The sequence below is a fragment of the Gymnoscopelus microlampas genome, assembly GCF_963454915.1.
Source record: "Gymnoscopelus microlampas genome assembly, chromosome: 12".
In the NCBI taxonomy this organism is placed as follows: Eukaryota; Metazoa; Chordata; class Actinopteri; order Myctophiformes; family Myctophidae; genus Gymnoscopelus; species Gymnoscopelus microlampas.
Genome location: NC_139949.1, coordinates 24,947,661 through 24,963,742, shown reverse-complemented (window position 1 = coordinate 24,963,742; position 16,082 = coordinate 24,947,661). Strand labels below are relative to the sequence as shown.

Genomic DNA, 16,082 nt, shown 5'->3' with positions numbered 1-16,082 from the left:
CCCTCTAAAGGCTCGCCACCCCTGATCCCGCAGGATCTGTGTTTAAAAAATGAGTGAGGATGTGTGGAGAATGTATGGATCTGCCATTGTGATTAAAGAGCTCATATTAACCACTTACGACCTGGCGTCCCTATTTTGGGCATGTCATTATAGGTGAGAACTTTTCAAACATCTTTAAAAGTCTTCACACATTATCAAAATAATAAGCTTGAGTAAATGTACTTAGAACCACTGCTTGGTTACAAAGCATGTCAGAGAAGGAGCTCCAAATGAGGGATTTACATGTGACACTAGTGTGATGGAGATGTGTAATACAATGATCACATGGGTGCACTGCATAGAGTTTACAGTAGACTCATGCCCCTTACTTTTTTTAATCATATTCTCAATTAGGGATGCAACTATAAATTATTTCCTTAGTGATTATTTTATCAATTCGTTTTTCAATTAATCAAATAATAGAGAAGCACAAACTTTTTTAAATTGCTTATTTTTTATAATGCAGGCAGCCCTATTGGATTGGATCTGTACATGTTTATATGATAAGCTTACATTTCATATAACACAACATATATATAATATATAATATATATTTCCAAATCGATTGTTATTATAATCGATTACAATTGATTATGTTTTATAATCGATTACAATTGATTATGTTTTATAATCGATTACAATTGATTATGTTTTATAATCGATTAAACGGATTAGTTTGATTAACTGTTGCACCTCTATTCTGAATTCATCGTCGGATACGGATACAATGGCCCTCATTTATCAACGCGGCGCAGACCAAATAATGGGCGTACGGCGAGATCACCGCAACTTTTGGCATTTATCAATATATCCTGACGTTGGCTTCATCCTACCGTACACTGAGATCTCACGTCTGGTCGAGACCAGTTGTTGACTTTGGCTGCGCCCGTTTATTCCATTCTAGACCTGCAGAGCAGCATTGTCTGACTGTCTGACAGGCATCTGGACACATAATCCACTCCTAAATGTATATCTACACTAATAAATAATCCCTGTGAAAATATAACATTTTATAAAGTAATTTAAACAAACTGCTTTAACAGTCATTCGGTTAAGCTTGCAGATCTGGCTGCATTGGCTATTTGAAAATAGCAGATCTACAAGCTCACAACTGGTCGCATCGCGACGCGTTGTGAGCTTGTAGATCTGCTATTTTCAAAATATACGAGCGCTTCTGCGAGAGCATTTTCGGGAGCCCCGACCATCTTTTCATGGACAGTGAGGTCTACAAACTTACAGTGGCTTGTCCTATGTTATTGAGTTATGTCATAGAGAGTTATGTAGGCTACCCAACCTGGCTGGGTTAAGGATATAAACCCAACGATCGAATCTCTTATTAACGTGGCAGCACGGGATCACTGCCTCCCGTCCGAGTCTCACGGGGAATATCCTACATGACTGCTTGTGCACTGCTCGGTATGGGTTAAATAAATTAATATAATCAATGTGATTGGTATCATAATATGTCATTCGTGTAGGCTAGAAGCCTACGTGACAAAGATTGTACCGCTACGGATGAAAAGACACAGTTGGGCATGTGTGTGTGTGTGTGTGTGTGTGTGTCGTATTCTGGTTCTCCATGTCGTTAAATCAGGGCGCTTCGAGAATATTTAAGGGCGTGTTATTTAAATGACGCTCGGTTTCAGCCGTGACATTTATCAAGGCTCCGACCCAATGTACGCTAGGATTGTCTGTATAGGATTCGTTGATAAATGTGACTTCGACGTTGGTGTACGGCCGAATATATGGAAAAATATAAGCCGGTTTATACGCTCCGTTGATAAATGAGGGCCAATGTCATTTAATTCTGCTGTGCACTTGTGTATAGTTTGAATGACGATAAAGTTAATCTTGAACGCATATTAGAAATGGGATTTCTTGGGAAAACAGAGATAGAGGTCAATTGCCTGCATAATGCAGACTTACTATATTGACTTCGCGCTGGATCTGTATGCATTTCATGCATATTTACACATAACAACAAAATCAACTGTGCTTTTCCAAGCAAGAGGGGGGGAATAAAAGGAGAGAGAGAGCAGACCGCCTAATTACTCCTAATGTGTAGGTTAATGGGAATGGCTCTCACGGTTGGATGGCTGTAGGAAATTGGCAGATGTAATGAGCAGTCACTAATGAATGTTCAAAATGTCAATGATGACACTCATGTGAAAGCATTCTGTACTCACTTGGTAAAATGGCACAGGGTTCACCAGAATGGCTCAGCAAAATACTGCATCTCTTGCAAGAAAGAAATCAAATCACTTTGTGTTACAAATTGCAAGCATTTCCATATCCCCCATTCTAAAGTACAGTCAGCAATAAGCTAGACTGCCTCAAATCCAGACTTAATCCTGATAGATCCTGTTTAGCATTCAGTTTAGAAACTTCCACCTCTTCAAAGACGTGTGCTTAGGAGATTAGAGGGACTCTCTCCCCGTGTGCTTGGCTTCAGTGCCTACAGTACATAGTATAGTGCTGGTGCATACAGAGAAAGGAGATGAATGAGGAGCTAAATATTTTTTCTTGACATAGAGGAACACGATGCAAAGGGGGAAATTACATTTAGGAAGATGCAAGTATTTCAAACGACACATACTGTAGCTTGAACTCAAAGTTAGTACCTGAAATGCCAGATGTCCATGGCCATGTTCCTGTCATGTACATAGTGTGTATAAACACATACGCAACTGCCTTTACTGAAAGCAGCACAGAATAAAGTATTACTATATGCATGAATATATACAGTAACACTTGGAAAACAATCTGGGCTTACAATATATGTCCTATATGTCTACTCTCACAGTTAACAAATGGCAATTGACTGCATTTATAGCGCCTATGTTCATGTTCATAATTTCACATATTCACAGACACATTCACATACATGTATTCACACACACATTCACATATTCACACACACCGACAGAGGAGGAAACCAACCTGCTCATCAGGAGCAGCTAGGGGTTCAGTGTCATGCTCAAGGACACTTCGACACACAGCCAGAAGGCGCTGAGGATCGAACTGGGAACCGTGTGATTCCCAGACGACCGCTCTACCTCCTGAACCACTGGCACCATAGTGGTGGACTACTGTGAAAGGCTTGACTTTAGAGTCATGGGTGGAGAGTCTGTTGACCGCAAGTGAGGATAAGGGTCAAACCAATGAGATAATGAAAGAGCCCACACTTACTTCACTGGCAAAAGCCATGGGGGTTTAATTTGTGAAACAATTCATTCAGCTAAGAGCCACACCATCAATTAAACAGGAGTTGGATTCAGCCCTGGTCCTCACCACAGGATTAATAAAGATGTCTGTCTGCCTTAGGTGAGCATAATAAAGGCATAAGAGCGGAAGGGCAGTGCTTGAGGTGTGATCCTGCTCTCCTATATTTGTGCAAGCCACTTGTATGTGTGTGTTCCTAATCTGATTACGGCATAATATATTTTCTCCCGAGTGTCTTGTTGTCAGCTTGATTGCAAATGATAGAAAGCTACATTAAATTAGGACAGTGTCGACAACCTGCATAATCTATAGGGAAATGACATATCAACAGCATACATTATTAAAGCATATCCTCTTTCATAGCTTTCATAGCCAATTGGGGTACATCAGCCAAAAAGAGTAGGTTACAGGTTCTGTTATAAACAACAATGTCTGTGTGTGTGTGTGTGTGTGTGTGTGTGTGTGTGTGTGTGTGTGTGTGTGTGTGTGTGTGTGTGCGCGCGCGCACGCGTGCGTGCGTGCGTGTGTCTGTGTGTGTGTGTGTGTGTGTGTGTGTGTGTGTGTGTGTGTGTGTGTGTGTGTGTGTGTGTGTGTGTGTGTGTGTGTGTGTGTGTGTGTGTATGTGTGTGGGAGATACTTTGGTGGAAGTGTCGTGGGGGGTGGGGGGGTGGGACAGAGCTGGTACACCCCTGAGTGAGTCATTATCAGATAATGATATAATTTGAGCTCTCTCTCTCTCAAGGCACAGTTGTGTACGACAGAGCCCTCACTGGATGAGAGCACATAATTACACACCACCACCCAGGGAAGAAAGCAGCATTAGCGAGTTGAGAGAGAGAGGAGAGACTGATAGTTGGATGGCTGAAAAGCGAAGACAGTGAACATGCAAGTGAGACATGCGTTGGAACATGAGAAGAAAGAAGGGCCGGGGTAGTAGTATACTGTATACTGTATAGTGTCGCTGTGCGAGTATGCAAGGAAGCTGGCAGAACCTTCACTAAAGCATCCTGGACAACGCTCCACACGTCCCCAACTCTTCTCCCTTCTGGCTCCCAAACTGTAGAATGAACTCCCTATTGCAATTAGAACTGCAGACTCACTCCCAATATCCCGCCGTAATCTGAAGACTCACCTCTTCAGACTCCAACTTAGCCCGTAGCACTTGCCGTAGCAGTTGCCCTAGCCTTGACGACCTTGCAGGCTTATGCAAAGGCTAAAATGTAATTAGATAAGAGAAGCATGCTATGTAGACAGATGCCAGGTCATTGTTGACCTGGCATCCTACAGTATAGTGTATAGTTTCAATCAATGTACAGATTGTTTGGATATGCTACTGTTAGACTGATGATTCTTGGTTTACCTATGATCCTAGATGACTATTTCTATGCATTTGATGTATTACCATGTGTTTTCCTTCCTTAATGTAAATCGCTCTGGTGGATTAAGAGTGTGTGTGTGTGTGTGTGTGTGTGTGTGTGTGTGTGTGTGTGTGTGTGTGTGTGTGTGTGTGTGTGTGTGTGTGTGTGTGTATATATATGGTATGTGGTATATATTGATTCACTGAGATGCGCTGATGAGATGTGTGAGCTGCAGCTCTAGGGACAGAAGTAGGAGAATGAGGACCAGGGGGCAGAAAGGCCACAGGATGAAGGAGGAAATAGAAGACAAGAAGGGAGGGAGGGTAGCAGAGGCGACAGATGAGAGAGGTTGATATATCAGAAAAAAACAAAGAGGCAGAAGAGGAGAGAACGGTGGATAGAACGATGAAGAGACGATAGGAGGGAGGAGGGGTGATTGGGTTGAGATGACAGGTGCCCAATATCCTTACAAAACAAACATGCACGCACACACACACACACACACACACACACACACACACACACATGCACGCAAGTGCACGCACGCACGCACAGACACAACAGCTTTTGAAATTGCATGATGGGTTGAGAGGACATTTTTCATGCTGGCAGACAGCAGGATCTTTGAGCCTGCAGGGACCTACAGTCCTTTGAGTATAAATGACACCAGTTACCCACTGTAGGTGTCACATAATCACACAGAAGATCACAGGCCTATATTATTCTGTGAAGGTGACAGGGTGAAATCAGCAGTAAATCAATTACTACTGTATATTCACTACTACAATTTCACTAACACAATCTAGTACATTGGCTTGATCAACAACAGTGCCACCATGAATCATGCTGCCAGATAGCGGCATTAAAAGAAGAAATGGGGATTCACCCTGGTGGGAAATCACACCCTTTGCTAGAGTAAAAAAAAAGTGCATTTGAATGTGTGTGATTGAGAGAATAAGCAAGGTCTAGTATGTTTGTTATGTTTGTGCGTAGTGTGTGCATACAGTACACACCGAAAAATCCTCCGTGTTAACTTATCTATTTGTAACTCTGACAGTGTACAAGTGCACACTATGTAAAGAGTACATGGCAGTATGTGGTCCATATAGTAGTGTAGAATATTATGATCAATGTGCTGGCCTGGGCCTCCTGCTGTTTCCCCAACAGCAGTTGCTTCATCGCCTGATCGGCCTCAGTGAGAAGGCTTGTCTTCTTCACCCGATCCGCCTCAGTGAGAACGCTGGTGCAAAGCTGATGCCCTGAAGGACTCAGCTTAATAGTGTGAATGTAATGACTTTTTCCACAAGGCTGCCTGCTGACAGTGGCTCCTCATACTTGATTACTGCATCTGGTGCCATATCATGCCTTTGTAATTATACTTCTGCTTACAGTACGTAAAATGTACTGTATGCAGAACATAGTACGGGTGCTGGCAGGTCCAAAGTTTCCTATCCCCTTTAAAGTCATACTGTGCAACTTTCATCTTCGTAATCTTTTTGCAGACACCTCTGGTATCTCTGTTGTTATTACACGCAAAAAGGAATGCTGCAGCGTCCTAGATATTTTGGAATGCAACAAGTTGTCAGAAACTGTATTCATTCATTTTAGAATACATACATAAATCCAGTTCCAATAATTACCAGTGCCTACTGTACTGTACATCGTTTTGACGTGAGTGTCGGGGGAGACACTTGCGAATAAAAATAGTGTTAGGCTGGCTAGGCGGGCAGAGGGAGTGTAGCGCCCAGGACTACTACTTAGACAATTGGCACTGGGTGAAAAAAATGAGGTTGCAAAATCGTGGGATAAGAAGAAAAAAATAAATAGTGTTTAATAGTGTTTAAACATGTTGTAACACATATATATGGAATGGTTATTATGAAAAAATATACCAGTGAAAGATTATATAAAAATAACTTTTGTTTAATTTAAAAGGTTACACAGTCTAACCACCATCTTCCTTCGATAATCTTTATTCAGAGTACACAGTATGAACAACTTTCAGTTTGCCACTGTCTCTGCTCCTTTCTTTGGGTGTGTATTAATAGCAAGCCTTTTTACTCCATAGGCCAGTGTTTATCAACCCTGGCAAAGGGCCCAATTTTGGGCCGCGAGTACTGCTGAGGTGTGCCGCGACGTTTGAAGAAAGTGTGAACCCAGCCCCTCGAGAACAATAGCGGTGATTGTCCGTCAATCGATACGGCCATTCAGTGTAATGACCATCACCCATAGGAATGCAAATATGTTGTCCTACCTGGTACTGTATAAAAGGGGCACAGGGTACATGCTTTGGCACTCAGTATTATTACTACAAGATGATGAGAGCTCCACCAGCAAAGAAGAGATGCACCCAGGGCCAGCCGCTAAATTCTAGGTGTGCCCTGGGATATTTTGGCTATGCCAGGTGTGCCTTGGCACCAAAAAGGTTGATAAACACTGCCATAGGCTATAATATACTGTACCATGTACTTTGGAGTTTCAATCGCCGAAATTGTTTGCTTTGGATACATTATAATCACTGATTTAAATATGACATACCTTACAACTTGACTGACAAAGCTATGGAGAATTAACTGTTTAATGAAGTTACAAGATATTTTACAGTAGCTAATAGGGCTACAGAAATACAGACCAGCACTAAACATGAGATCACCTGAGCTACCCAAACACTTAACACTTTCTAACACAAGTAGAGGATCAGAATTTTGTCAACATCACTGGATTCTTAAGTGCATCGCCCTCTGCCCCCACTCAAGTACTTCCAGTTATAAGAATGATTTAACACAGATTCATCATCTTGTCTAAGCCCATGCCCTCAATTCCCGTCTGTCCGCTTTATTTCTTTTATTTATTATTACTGAGGACAGGCCATGAGGATAATTGTTGTGGCTGTTGCTAAATTCTGCCAGGAAAATCTGTCAGTGGTCTGCCGCTGCAACTCGTAACCACAGCACCATTGAAGCTAGCTGTGATGCATCAGTGCTAATATAATTTTTTTTGTGCTTGCTTGAATGGTGTTCGCATAGTTCACACAGCCATAGCTGTTGCACTGCTAGGTAGCATGAGCTAAGCAACCTATCAGCGACTACGCTGCCTGCCTGTAGGGAGATAGCCAGAGAGGTTTTGACATCAGCACCCTGCCAGAGTGTATGAGTTTGAGAGAAGCAGGAGAATAGCTAGCAAAGCAGCCAGACTGCCCCTAGTGCCACCCGATAAGCCTCTGGTGGATCCCTTGGATGTAAATAGTCATTAGCCAGCACATTGGCAACAGCTGACTATACAGCCTTCACCGGCAACCTGAAATTAGATTTTGGAGCCTGACATGGCACTCTTGCATTTCATATGCATTTCAGCAGGTCATGCCATTATTGTGATTTGGGACTTCCCCTTCAAAAAACACGATAATGGTTTTCTACAAATATATGGTGTGTTTAGGTTCCTCCAGAGAGTGATTTTTTTTTTGTTTACCTGGTACCTTTTACTTCGTAACACTAAATTGCTTTCTTTGCTCTATTTACTTGATGATGTTGACCAGGGTTCATGCCATTTACTCAGATCTTGTAGCCTACTTTAAGTGTCTGCTAAATGCTTAAATTGTAAATGCCTTGTTGATCGTAAAATACCAGAGGCAAACATCAACAGAATTGTTTATATAGTCCTTCTGTCGAACAATACCCAAAGCCTCATGATTTATGGTCCAAGAGATTTCCATCATAACTTTTAGGCATCGTATGGGCATCAATCACTCACTGGGGGAGATATATGAAGGCCTGTGTACTGTACATCAGTTCTGGTCTGATAAAGTGCAGAGGCTGGCACTGCCTGCTTCCAAACATGGAGAGAGAGAGAGAGGGGGGGAGAGAGAGAGAGAGAAAGAGAGAGAGAGAGAGAGAGAGAAAGAGAGAGAGAGAGAGAGAGAGAGAGAGAGAGAGGAGGAAAATAGATGCAGAAAGAGAGATAAAGATGTCACAATTATTACTGTACATAATCGTCTAATCACAATTATTTCAGATAATCGCAATTATTTTTGCATAATCGTTTCCATGTTGAAAACCTTTCACACATTTTCAAATATAAAAAAAAATAGAAATAGCAGATCTACAAGCTTACAACCCGTCACAAAGTGATGCGTTGTAAGCTTGTAGATCTGCTATATATTTTTTAAAGCTTCTAGATCAGCTATTTCTGCTATTTTACATGTATAAAATTATTAAATATGTAAATAATTTCTTTGTATATTTCAGTTATTTGTCATATCTGCCGTGTGCATTTTTTTATTACAAAGCCTAAAAGGCTTCATATGTTCCAATGTCCAATGCCAAACACACAATTAAATCGCTAAGTGCAATTATTTGAGTGACAATGAATCAACTTCAACGTAAATTTGTAATCGTGACAGCCCTAAATTAGTCATGAAGAATAGTTAGAGAAAGATGCAGTATTGTAAGTAAGAGGAGAGAGAACCCCAGGGCCTGTGCCTTTAAGAAAGTCCATAGGCCAGGGCCAAGTGTTGGGAAAGTCGCCCAGTGCCTTTCTCATGACCTCTATCCTGTGAGAGGAGGCCCGTTCTGTCAGGGACCTAGGATGGAGATAGGAGAGGACGTCACAGGACGTCCCAACACAGCCACATGTCCTATTATGGCATGTCACATCTGCAGGGCCACGGTAGCTGCTGGTCCCAATGTCTATGAGTGTATGTACTGTATGTACTCAATATAATTATTGCTCTTATTTTCATTATGAGTGCAATTTGATGAAGCTGTAGACAAAGATTAAAAGTATCACTAAATGAAGAAACCCACCCCTTTGGTTATTTTATGATCCCATAAACCAACATTAATAGGAACCGGCACCATTTGTTTTAGTAGTACGATTTATCCATTCCAAGTCCCCTCTCCCCTTACCTGTCAGCATGAGGCTGAGCCTATTCTAATCTCCCTACAGCTTCTATCATGGCTTGATGTCCTCGGCCTTGTACCGAATGCCGGTGGGTATAAATACATGGGATTACAAGAAGCGGTGGCACACTTGCCGGGACCGGCGATTGGATGGAATACTGCCTTGCCAGGGGGTCAAAATCAAGCTGCTATATTTCTAAGTCATTACATGTTTACCGATAAATCCCCCAATCTTCTGCCTCAAATCAAACCGCACAAGTTGCTGGGGACCGCAGACTTCCAAACTGCTTGTAATCCTGGCTCAAAGCAGAAAGGAGCTGTGATTCACGTCCAGTGAGTATTATTATAAGAAATAGGCAATCAGGGATAAGGCCAGAGTTGTTGTAAGTATAAGAAAAATTGCATTCCAGGGCCGTTCCCTCAGCAGTCTTTGGGGATATGGGGTATATTTTGGGATCTAATGTTGACAGGGGGAACAATGGGGAGCACAAACAGGAAACAAACAAGAATTGCTGTATCGTCACATACGTATATCATATACACACAGCACATTACATCAACTTGCGAGACATGATTTTTATAGGGGGACCACTCTGCCCTGACCCGCCTCATGTTAAAATAATATGTGCAGCTAAAAATAAGGCCTGCAACCCTCTCACTCGCTGTCCTAAATCACTGGGAATTCCACATAGAAAATCAATGGTGGCAGCAGAGCCAAGCCCCTCCTTCATATACCAACGAAGTCTTTGAAGCTTGTATGATGTGGCCTTGTTAAATAAGTAAAGTCCATTGTGGGACCCATCTGGAAAACAAATGAAGATGTTCTTATGCCAGATGGTGTGTCCAGAACAGAATAGTAATTGTACGATGGGCAGTTGAAAGATAAAAGCAAGGCTTATACCCCACTGCTATGAACAACTGGCTTTGATAAGGGACCTGTGGCTTCTAGCTTATCAGGTATGCACAATTGTACATACATAATAGATACATTACACACACATACGTGCGTGCGTGTGTGTGTGTGTGTGTGTGTGTGTGTGTGTGTGTGTGTGTGTGTGTGTGTGTGTGTGTGTGTGTGTGTGTGTGTGTGTGTGTGTGTGTGTGTGTGTGTGTGTGTGTGTGTGTGTGTGTGTGTGTGTGTGTATGCAGATTAAGTATCTCTTGTGATCACATTGCCTAGAGCTATGCAGAAGCAAAACCTACAAGGTAATGTAAATTATATTTTTTTCCATGGGTAAACCAATTATTGATAAAAAGGTGATTGAGTCACTTTTGTTCTGAAGGCTCTGTTCCATTCTGGTCAAACAGAGGCAGGGTGCTGATATTGTGCATGTTGCCTCACTAGAAATACTAGTGGGTCTCAAAGTGTGGTCCAGGGACCCTCATGGTTCCTTGAGAGGGTGTAACTCTGAGAGTGTACAAATGGAACCAAATGGACCCTCCCCATTTGTACACTCTCAGAGTTATGGGGGTCCTTGAAATTAAAAAGTTTGAGAACCACTGTGCTACACTAAATGGAACAGAGCCTTCATTAGTGTCATTGGTAACACCTGTGAAGGAAGCAAGGAAGGGGCCCAATTTCTGTCCAATATGGCTGCTGTGCATAGAGCCTATTGGTTAAAGCACTGGGAGGGGGGGGGGCATCAGTAATGACTTCAGGCAAAAACTTCCCTGAGAATACGTTTCCATGGATTCAAGTTCATTTAGTCTGTTAGTTAGAAGACAGTCCATAATTATGTGCTGCTTAGCATACTGAGCCGTGCCTAATGTAATCAAATGAAATAATTAAGATAAGACTTTGCTTAGGCAGGCTTAATGGATTTACCTCATTGAGCAGGACTGTGTGAACTGCTGTAGGCTACTGTACATGCTGCAGCGTAGAGCAAACAGATATAACTGATACAGGTGATGTATAGCAATACAGGAGAGCGCTGAAATTCAATCCCAAATTTAAAGTCCTGAGACTCCTGACACAACCAATATACTGTACATCATGCTGCCATGAATCACAACCAAGGTCGGTGATGTGCAACTATTGGGCCGTGAGCCACAGTACCTCTATCATCCATATCCTCCATGGAGCGCACACAGCTAAATCCTCAGTATTCATATAACTCTAAACGGCCCTGTTTAGACGATATATGGCACACGGTGCAGTGCGCAAGGTGAAAATTGTATCAGGGCTGTGTCCATGCCAATTTGACTAGTTAGACGCTGCGTTATTATCTGGGCTCCAACACCAGTGCAGGACGCTAATGGGTGGTATTAAGCCTCTGAATTAGTCATGGGTATGTTTTGTGTGTTATATTAATTGAACTAATAAATCAATGTGGAGCCCCTGAGAAATGTCATCTTTCTACCATGATGAACATGAGTGTTATAGTGTTGAATTTGGGTGGATTTTGATTGAAAGTGCTGCAATCAATGCTGGTCAAAATTCACATCTTCCTCCTGTAGCCTAATATCTCCTCATGTCCAAGAGACATCGGAGTTAACTTCACATATCAACGTAATAATGATATGCTCACTCTCAGTTAAGTAGTTTTTAAACCACTTATTAAAACGTGATGGAAGGCTGCTCACTCCGTGCGCCAGGAGTGCCGAAGACGTTGACCTGTTAATGTGATGAGCATTGCGCTGTCTAAATAGTAAGGAAACTGCGCCGGAAGATGAGACCACCTCGGAGATGGAGCTGGCTTAACCCAGAGCGCAAACTCTGTGCGTAAGATAGTAGTGTGCCCTGTTTGCAACAGACCACACCTAATTTTAAGACCAAAACGCCCATGGGCGCTAAACAGGCGCAAGGTCATTTGGTATTTAGACAATGGTCGGAAGATAGCAATGACAATTGCGCTACCCATTAGCGCCACTTTGCATTGTGTGGAAGATAGGGCCCATGAGTGTAAAAATGTACAATCCATGTGGGTCCATTTTCACACTCTCAGAGTTAAATCAACACATTTCTTTGCACTTGAAAATGCTACTTCACTCAGGATTTTACTTTGTAGGCTACAATCATATTGGTGCCTTTTCCTTTCATAATCCTTTTTTCAATTTTTGTTCTGCTCCTCTGCTACACCCAATTCCCTCCATCAGTTTAGCACATTTTCAATGTACATATTAATGGGAATTGGGCAACTTTGCACATTTTCATCCTGAATCCTATCGTTCTATTGTTATTTTACGTAAACCAGCATACGTAAAATGATTTTGCAGAGCCTTTGAGAGTGAGCTCTCGACACACATAACATACTGGAAAGTACTAAGTCGGATTGAAAATTACCTACTCACTTTAACGTTGACCTCTTTTAACATAATGCACTATTAGATATATTGTCACACAATTATCAAAAGGATAAAATGCAAGAAAGCTACCTGCTTATTTCCATTGCGGTCCTTTCACATGTTGGTGTAAAATATGTAATGATGCATGAGGCAATGAGTTTGTGAGTTTAAACTTTGCATGTAAGTCAAGAACATTTCACAACTGAACGATAGGATTCAGGATGAAAATAAGCAAAGTTTCTGTTCAATAATTCCTGCAAATGATATATCAATTTGAATGAGAAGCCAGACATACCAAAAGTAACTCTCAGGTATTGACTGCTGCCACTACATGAATTATGACATAAGATGTGATTGCAGGTCATGAGATGACTTTATGAATAAGATTCTTAGCAATAAATGCTCAAATGCTTGTGTACACACACACACACACACACACACACACACACACACACACACACACACACACACACACACACACACACACACACACACACACACACACACACACACACACACACACCTTTCACTGCCCCCTGCCTCCACGCACGCACACACAAGCACACACACACACACACACACACACACACACACACACACACACACACACACACACACACACACACACACACACACACACACACACACACACACACACACACACACACACACACACACGCACTACAGCTATGCTTCAGTTTGAGAAAAAAAAAATCTTTCTTTCAACAAGTTGCACTTCCTAGTTTTTCATTACTCAAACGTTTGATTAAAAAACCATAGCAACAGAAATGTGGTATTGTCTTGTTCATAGGAAGACAGTTGCTCACTTCCTGCTCTACACTACAAGCAACACTCAAGCAATTCCCAGCTTTCCTGTTAGCCCCGAGTCCGACTGCTATTCATGACCATTTCCTCTTTTCCTTTTGACCATTCAGATTACAGGACACACCTGCAGTAGACTAACTGTGAGTCAAAGAATGCTGGGGTCAAGGTCAGCTACTGTTCTATATACCATTGTAATAATTGTTGCCCGTAGTATAAATAGACCCCCTGATGACCACAGTCAATAGAGGCATGGAATGATTCATATGAATGAGTCTTAGGTAAAGTGGAGTACGTTTTTCAAGCAAGACCACACCCTTTAAGTGAAGTGAAGGCTAAAATTACCTGTGTCAGCATGAAATTGTTTTGACAACAGAGCTGAAAAGCATAGACTCCCACGGGCTTAGGGCAAATAAAGGTAACATAAGAAGTTCCCACTTGATTTCATTGTTATTTTCACTTGACAGTGAGATTATTCCTTGGCTTATAAGATCTACACCCCAGGGAAATCTAAAATGTATGACTGGCCACATGCAGCAAAATCTCCTCACTGCTAGAGAAGAGTTACAACCATGTCAGTACAGAATTCTTGACCCCATCATCTTACAATCAATCAAGCCTAGGCTTGAATGCTAAAAGTTTATTGTCTGAGAAATCAAACTGACTTCCTACATAAATTGTGCTTGTGACATGTGTGTCAATTGACAGATATCATACATTCCAAAAGATGGTTGTGAAAACATACATACAGGTAGGACTTATCCCTTTAAATTGCTGTCAAGATGACTAATCTGGTGTGAAATAAAGCAGCATTAACCAGTTCAGATTCTTACTCTTAAGGCTATAGGCTACATAGTCTTAACAAAACAATGTGAAATAGCCTAACAAATGCATTGTTGGCTTATTTCTAAGATAGCTTACTATACTACGGCAGGTTAAAATAGGCTGCATCGCCATACATTGCTAGATAGCATAACTGTGCTGAACTAGGGATTATTCTTCCTGGGAAGACAATCATGTGTGTAACACTTGTTTCAGATGCTGTGGAGAAAAAAAACAGGTGCTCTGACATCCACTGGCCTATATTAATTAAACCAATAAGGGAAATATGCAAATAATGTATTTCAACCTTTGAGCTGCAGGCATCATGTCTCCACATTGCTGTGCAGTTAGTTTGTTTGTGTGAGAATTCACAGAACAAACAAAAACAGAACCAAACAAAAAACAATATTACCATGATATTTACAAAGAAAAGAAAAAGAAAAGAAAAGAAAGACGTTACTGACCTGACAACCCCCAAAGGAAGGTAAATGACAGAAAAATAAGTTTCCTCGAAGTATGGACCTTCATAGTTCAGTGTCACGGTGGCCGCTTCCACTTGCAGTGCAGCTCCACTCCGTTATATACCCAACACTGAGCCTCGGGCACGGCGGCGCTTTGAAGTCCTTCAAGTGGTTTCCTTGAATGTCCACAGCACAGTTCTGAGACACCGTAGGCTACTAGGTAGGTACCGGGACACTTCCAATTATGAGGAAATACGGTCGCCTGTTCCCTTCAGTTCACTGAGAAATGCACTCAGTTTGTAGAAGGCATCGCTATCCGTGGTAAACGTCAGCAGCAGGTGAGATGTGGCTTTCGCGTAAACGGAGAGACAGACACCGCGAGAGGCAGGCAGCGTGTGACACCTCACACACTAATTGTCCTCCCCGACGGTCCTTCTCTTTAGACCTGCCTGCATGGAGGAACTCGTCATCGTGACCGAAGCGACAATAGCAGAGTAACTTGTCATCCCACGTCCCTTTTCAGAGAGACTGTGTGTGTGTGTGTGTGTGTGTGTGTGTGTGTGTGTGTGTGTGTGTGTGTGTGTGTGTGTGTGTGTGCGCGCGCGCGGGCGTGCGAGAGAGAGAAAGAGAGACGAGTGAGAGAGAATCCGTGAAAGAGAGCGAGAGCAGCGCCTCAGCAACACCTGTTTGCTTATTGCCGGACGCAACCTGGCGTGCACCTGCTGCAAGTGAATAGCTGATTTCATGTAGCCTACGTAGGCAGTGGTGGAAAAAGTACTACATTTTTTTTACTTAAGTAAAAGTATCAATACTGCAATGTAGAAATACTCTGTTACAAGTAAAAGCCCGGAATTCAAAATGTACTTGAGTAAAAGTACAAAAGTATTATCAAAATGTATTTTAAGACATTTAATAAAAAATATTTTGGAAATTGGAATTTTCAAATGGCCGAAATGCATTTAGGGCTGAAGTGGGTAACGTATGTTTTGTAATAATAGTCAAAATCTACAAAAAAAATAGTAACTAAAGTTTTCAAATAATTGTAGTGGAGTAAAAGTATAACATTTGCCTCTGAGATGTAGTGGAGTAGAAGTAAAAGTACTGACAATTGTAAATACTCCAGCAAAGTAAAAATACCTACAAATTGTATAGTATTTGAGTAAATGTGCTTAGTT

At 41.8% G+C, this 16,082-nt stretch overlaps 1 protein-coding gene across 2 annotated transcripts in view; it reads right to left on the bottom strand.

Moving 5' to 3' along the window:
* Nucleotides 1-15,419, bottom strand: part of esama (endothelial cell adhesion molecule a) — a 62,102-nt gene extending 46,683 nt beyond the window's left edge. For both annotated transcript variants that reach the window (XM_084075219.1, XM_084075218.1), the window contains exon 1: nucleotides 14,911-15,419. In XM_084075219.1, coding sequence (XP_083931345.1) covers nucleotides 14,911-14,974 — 64 coding nt within the window. In that variant the 5' untranslated portion in view covers nucleotides 14,975-15,419. The remainder of the gene's footprint in view (nucleotides 1-14,910) is intronic.
* Nucleotides 15,420-16,082: the final 663 nt, after the last annotated feature.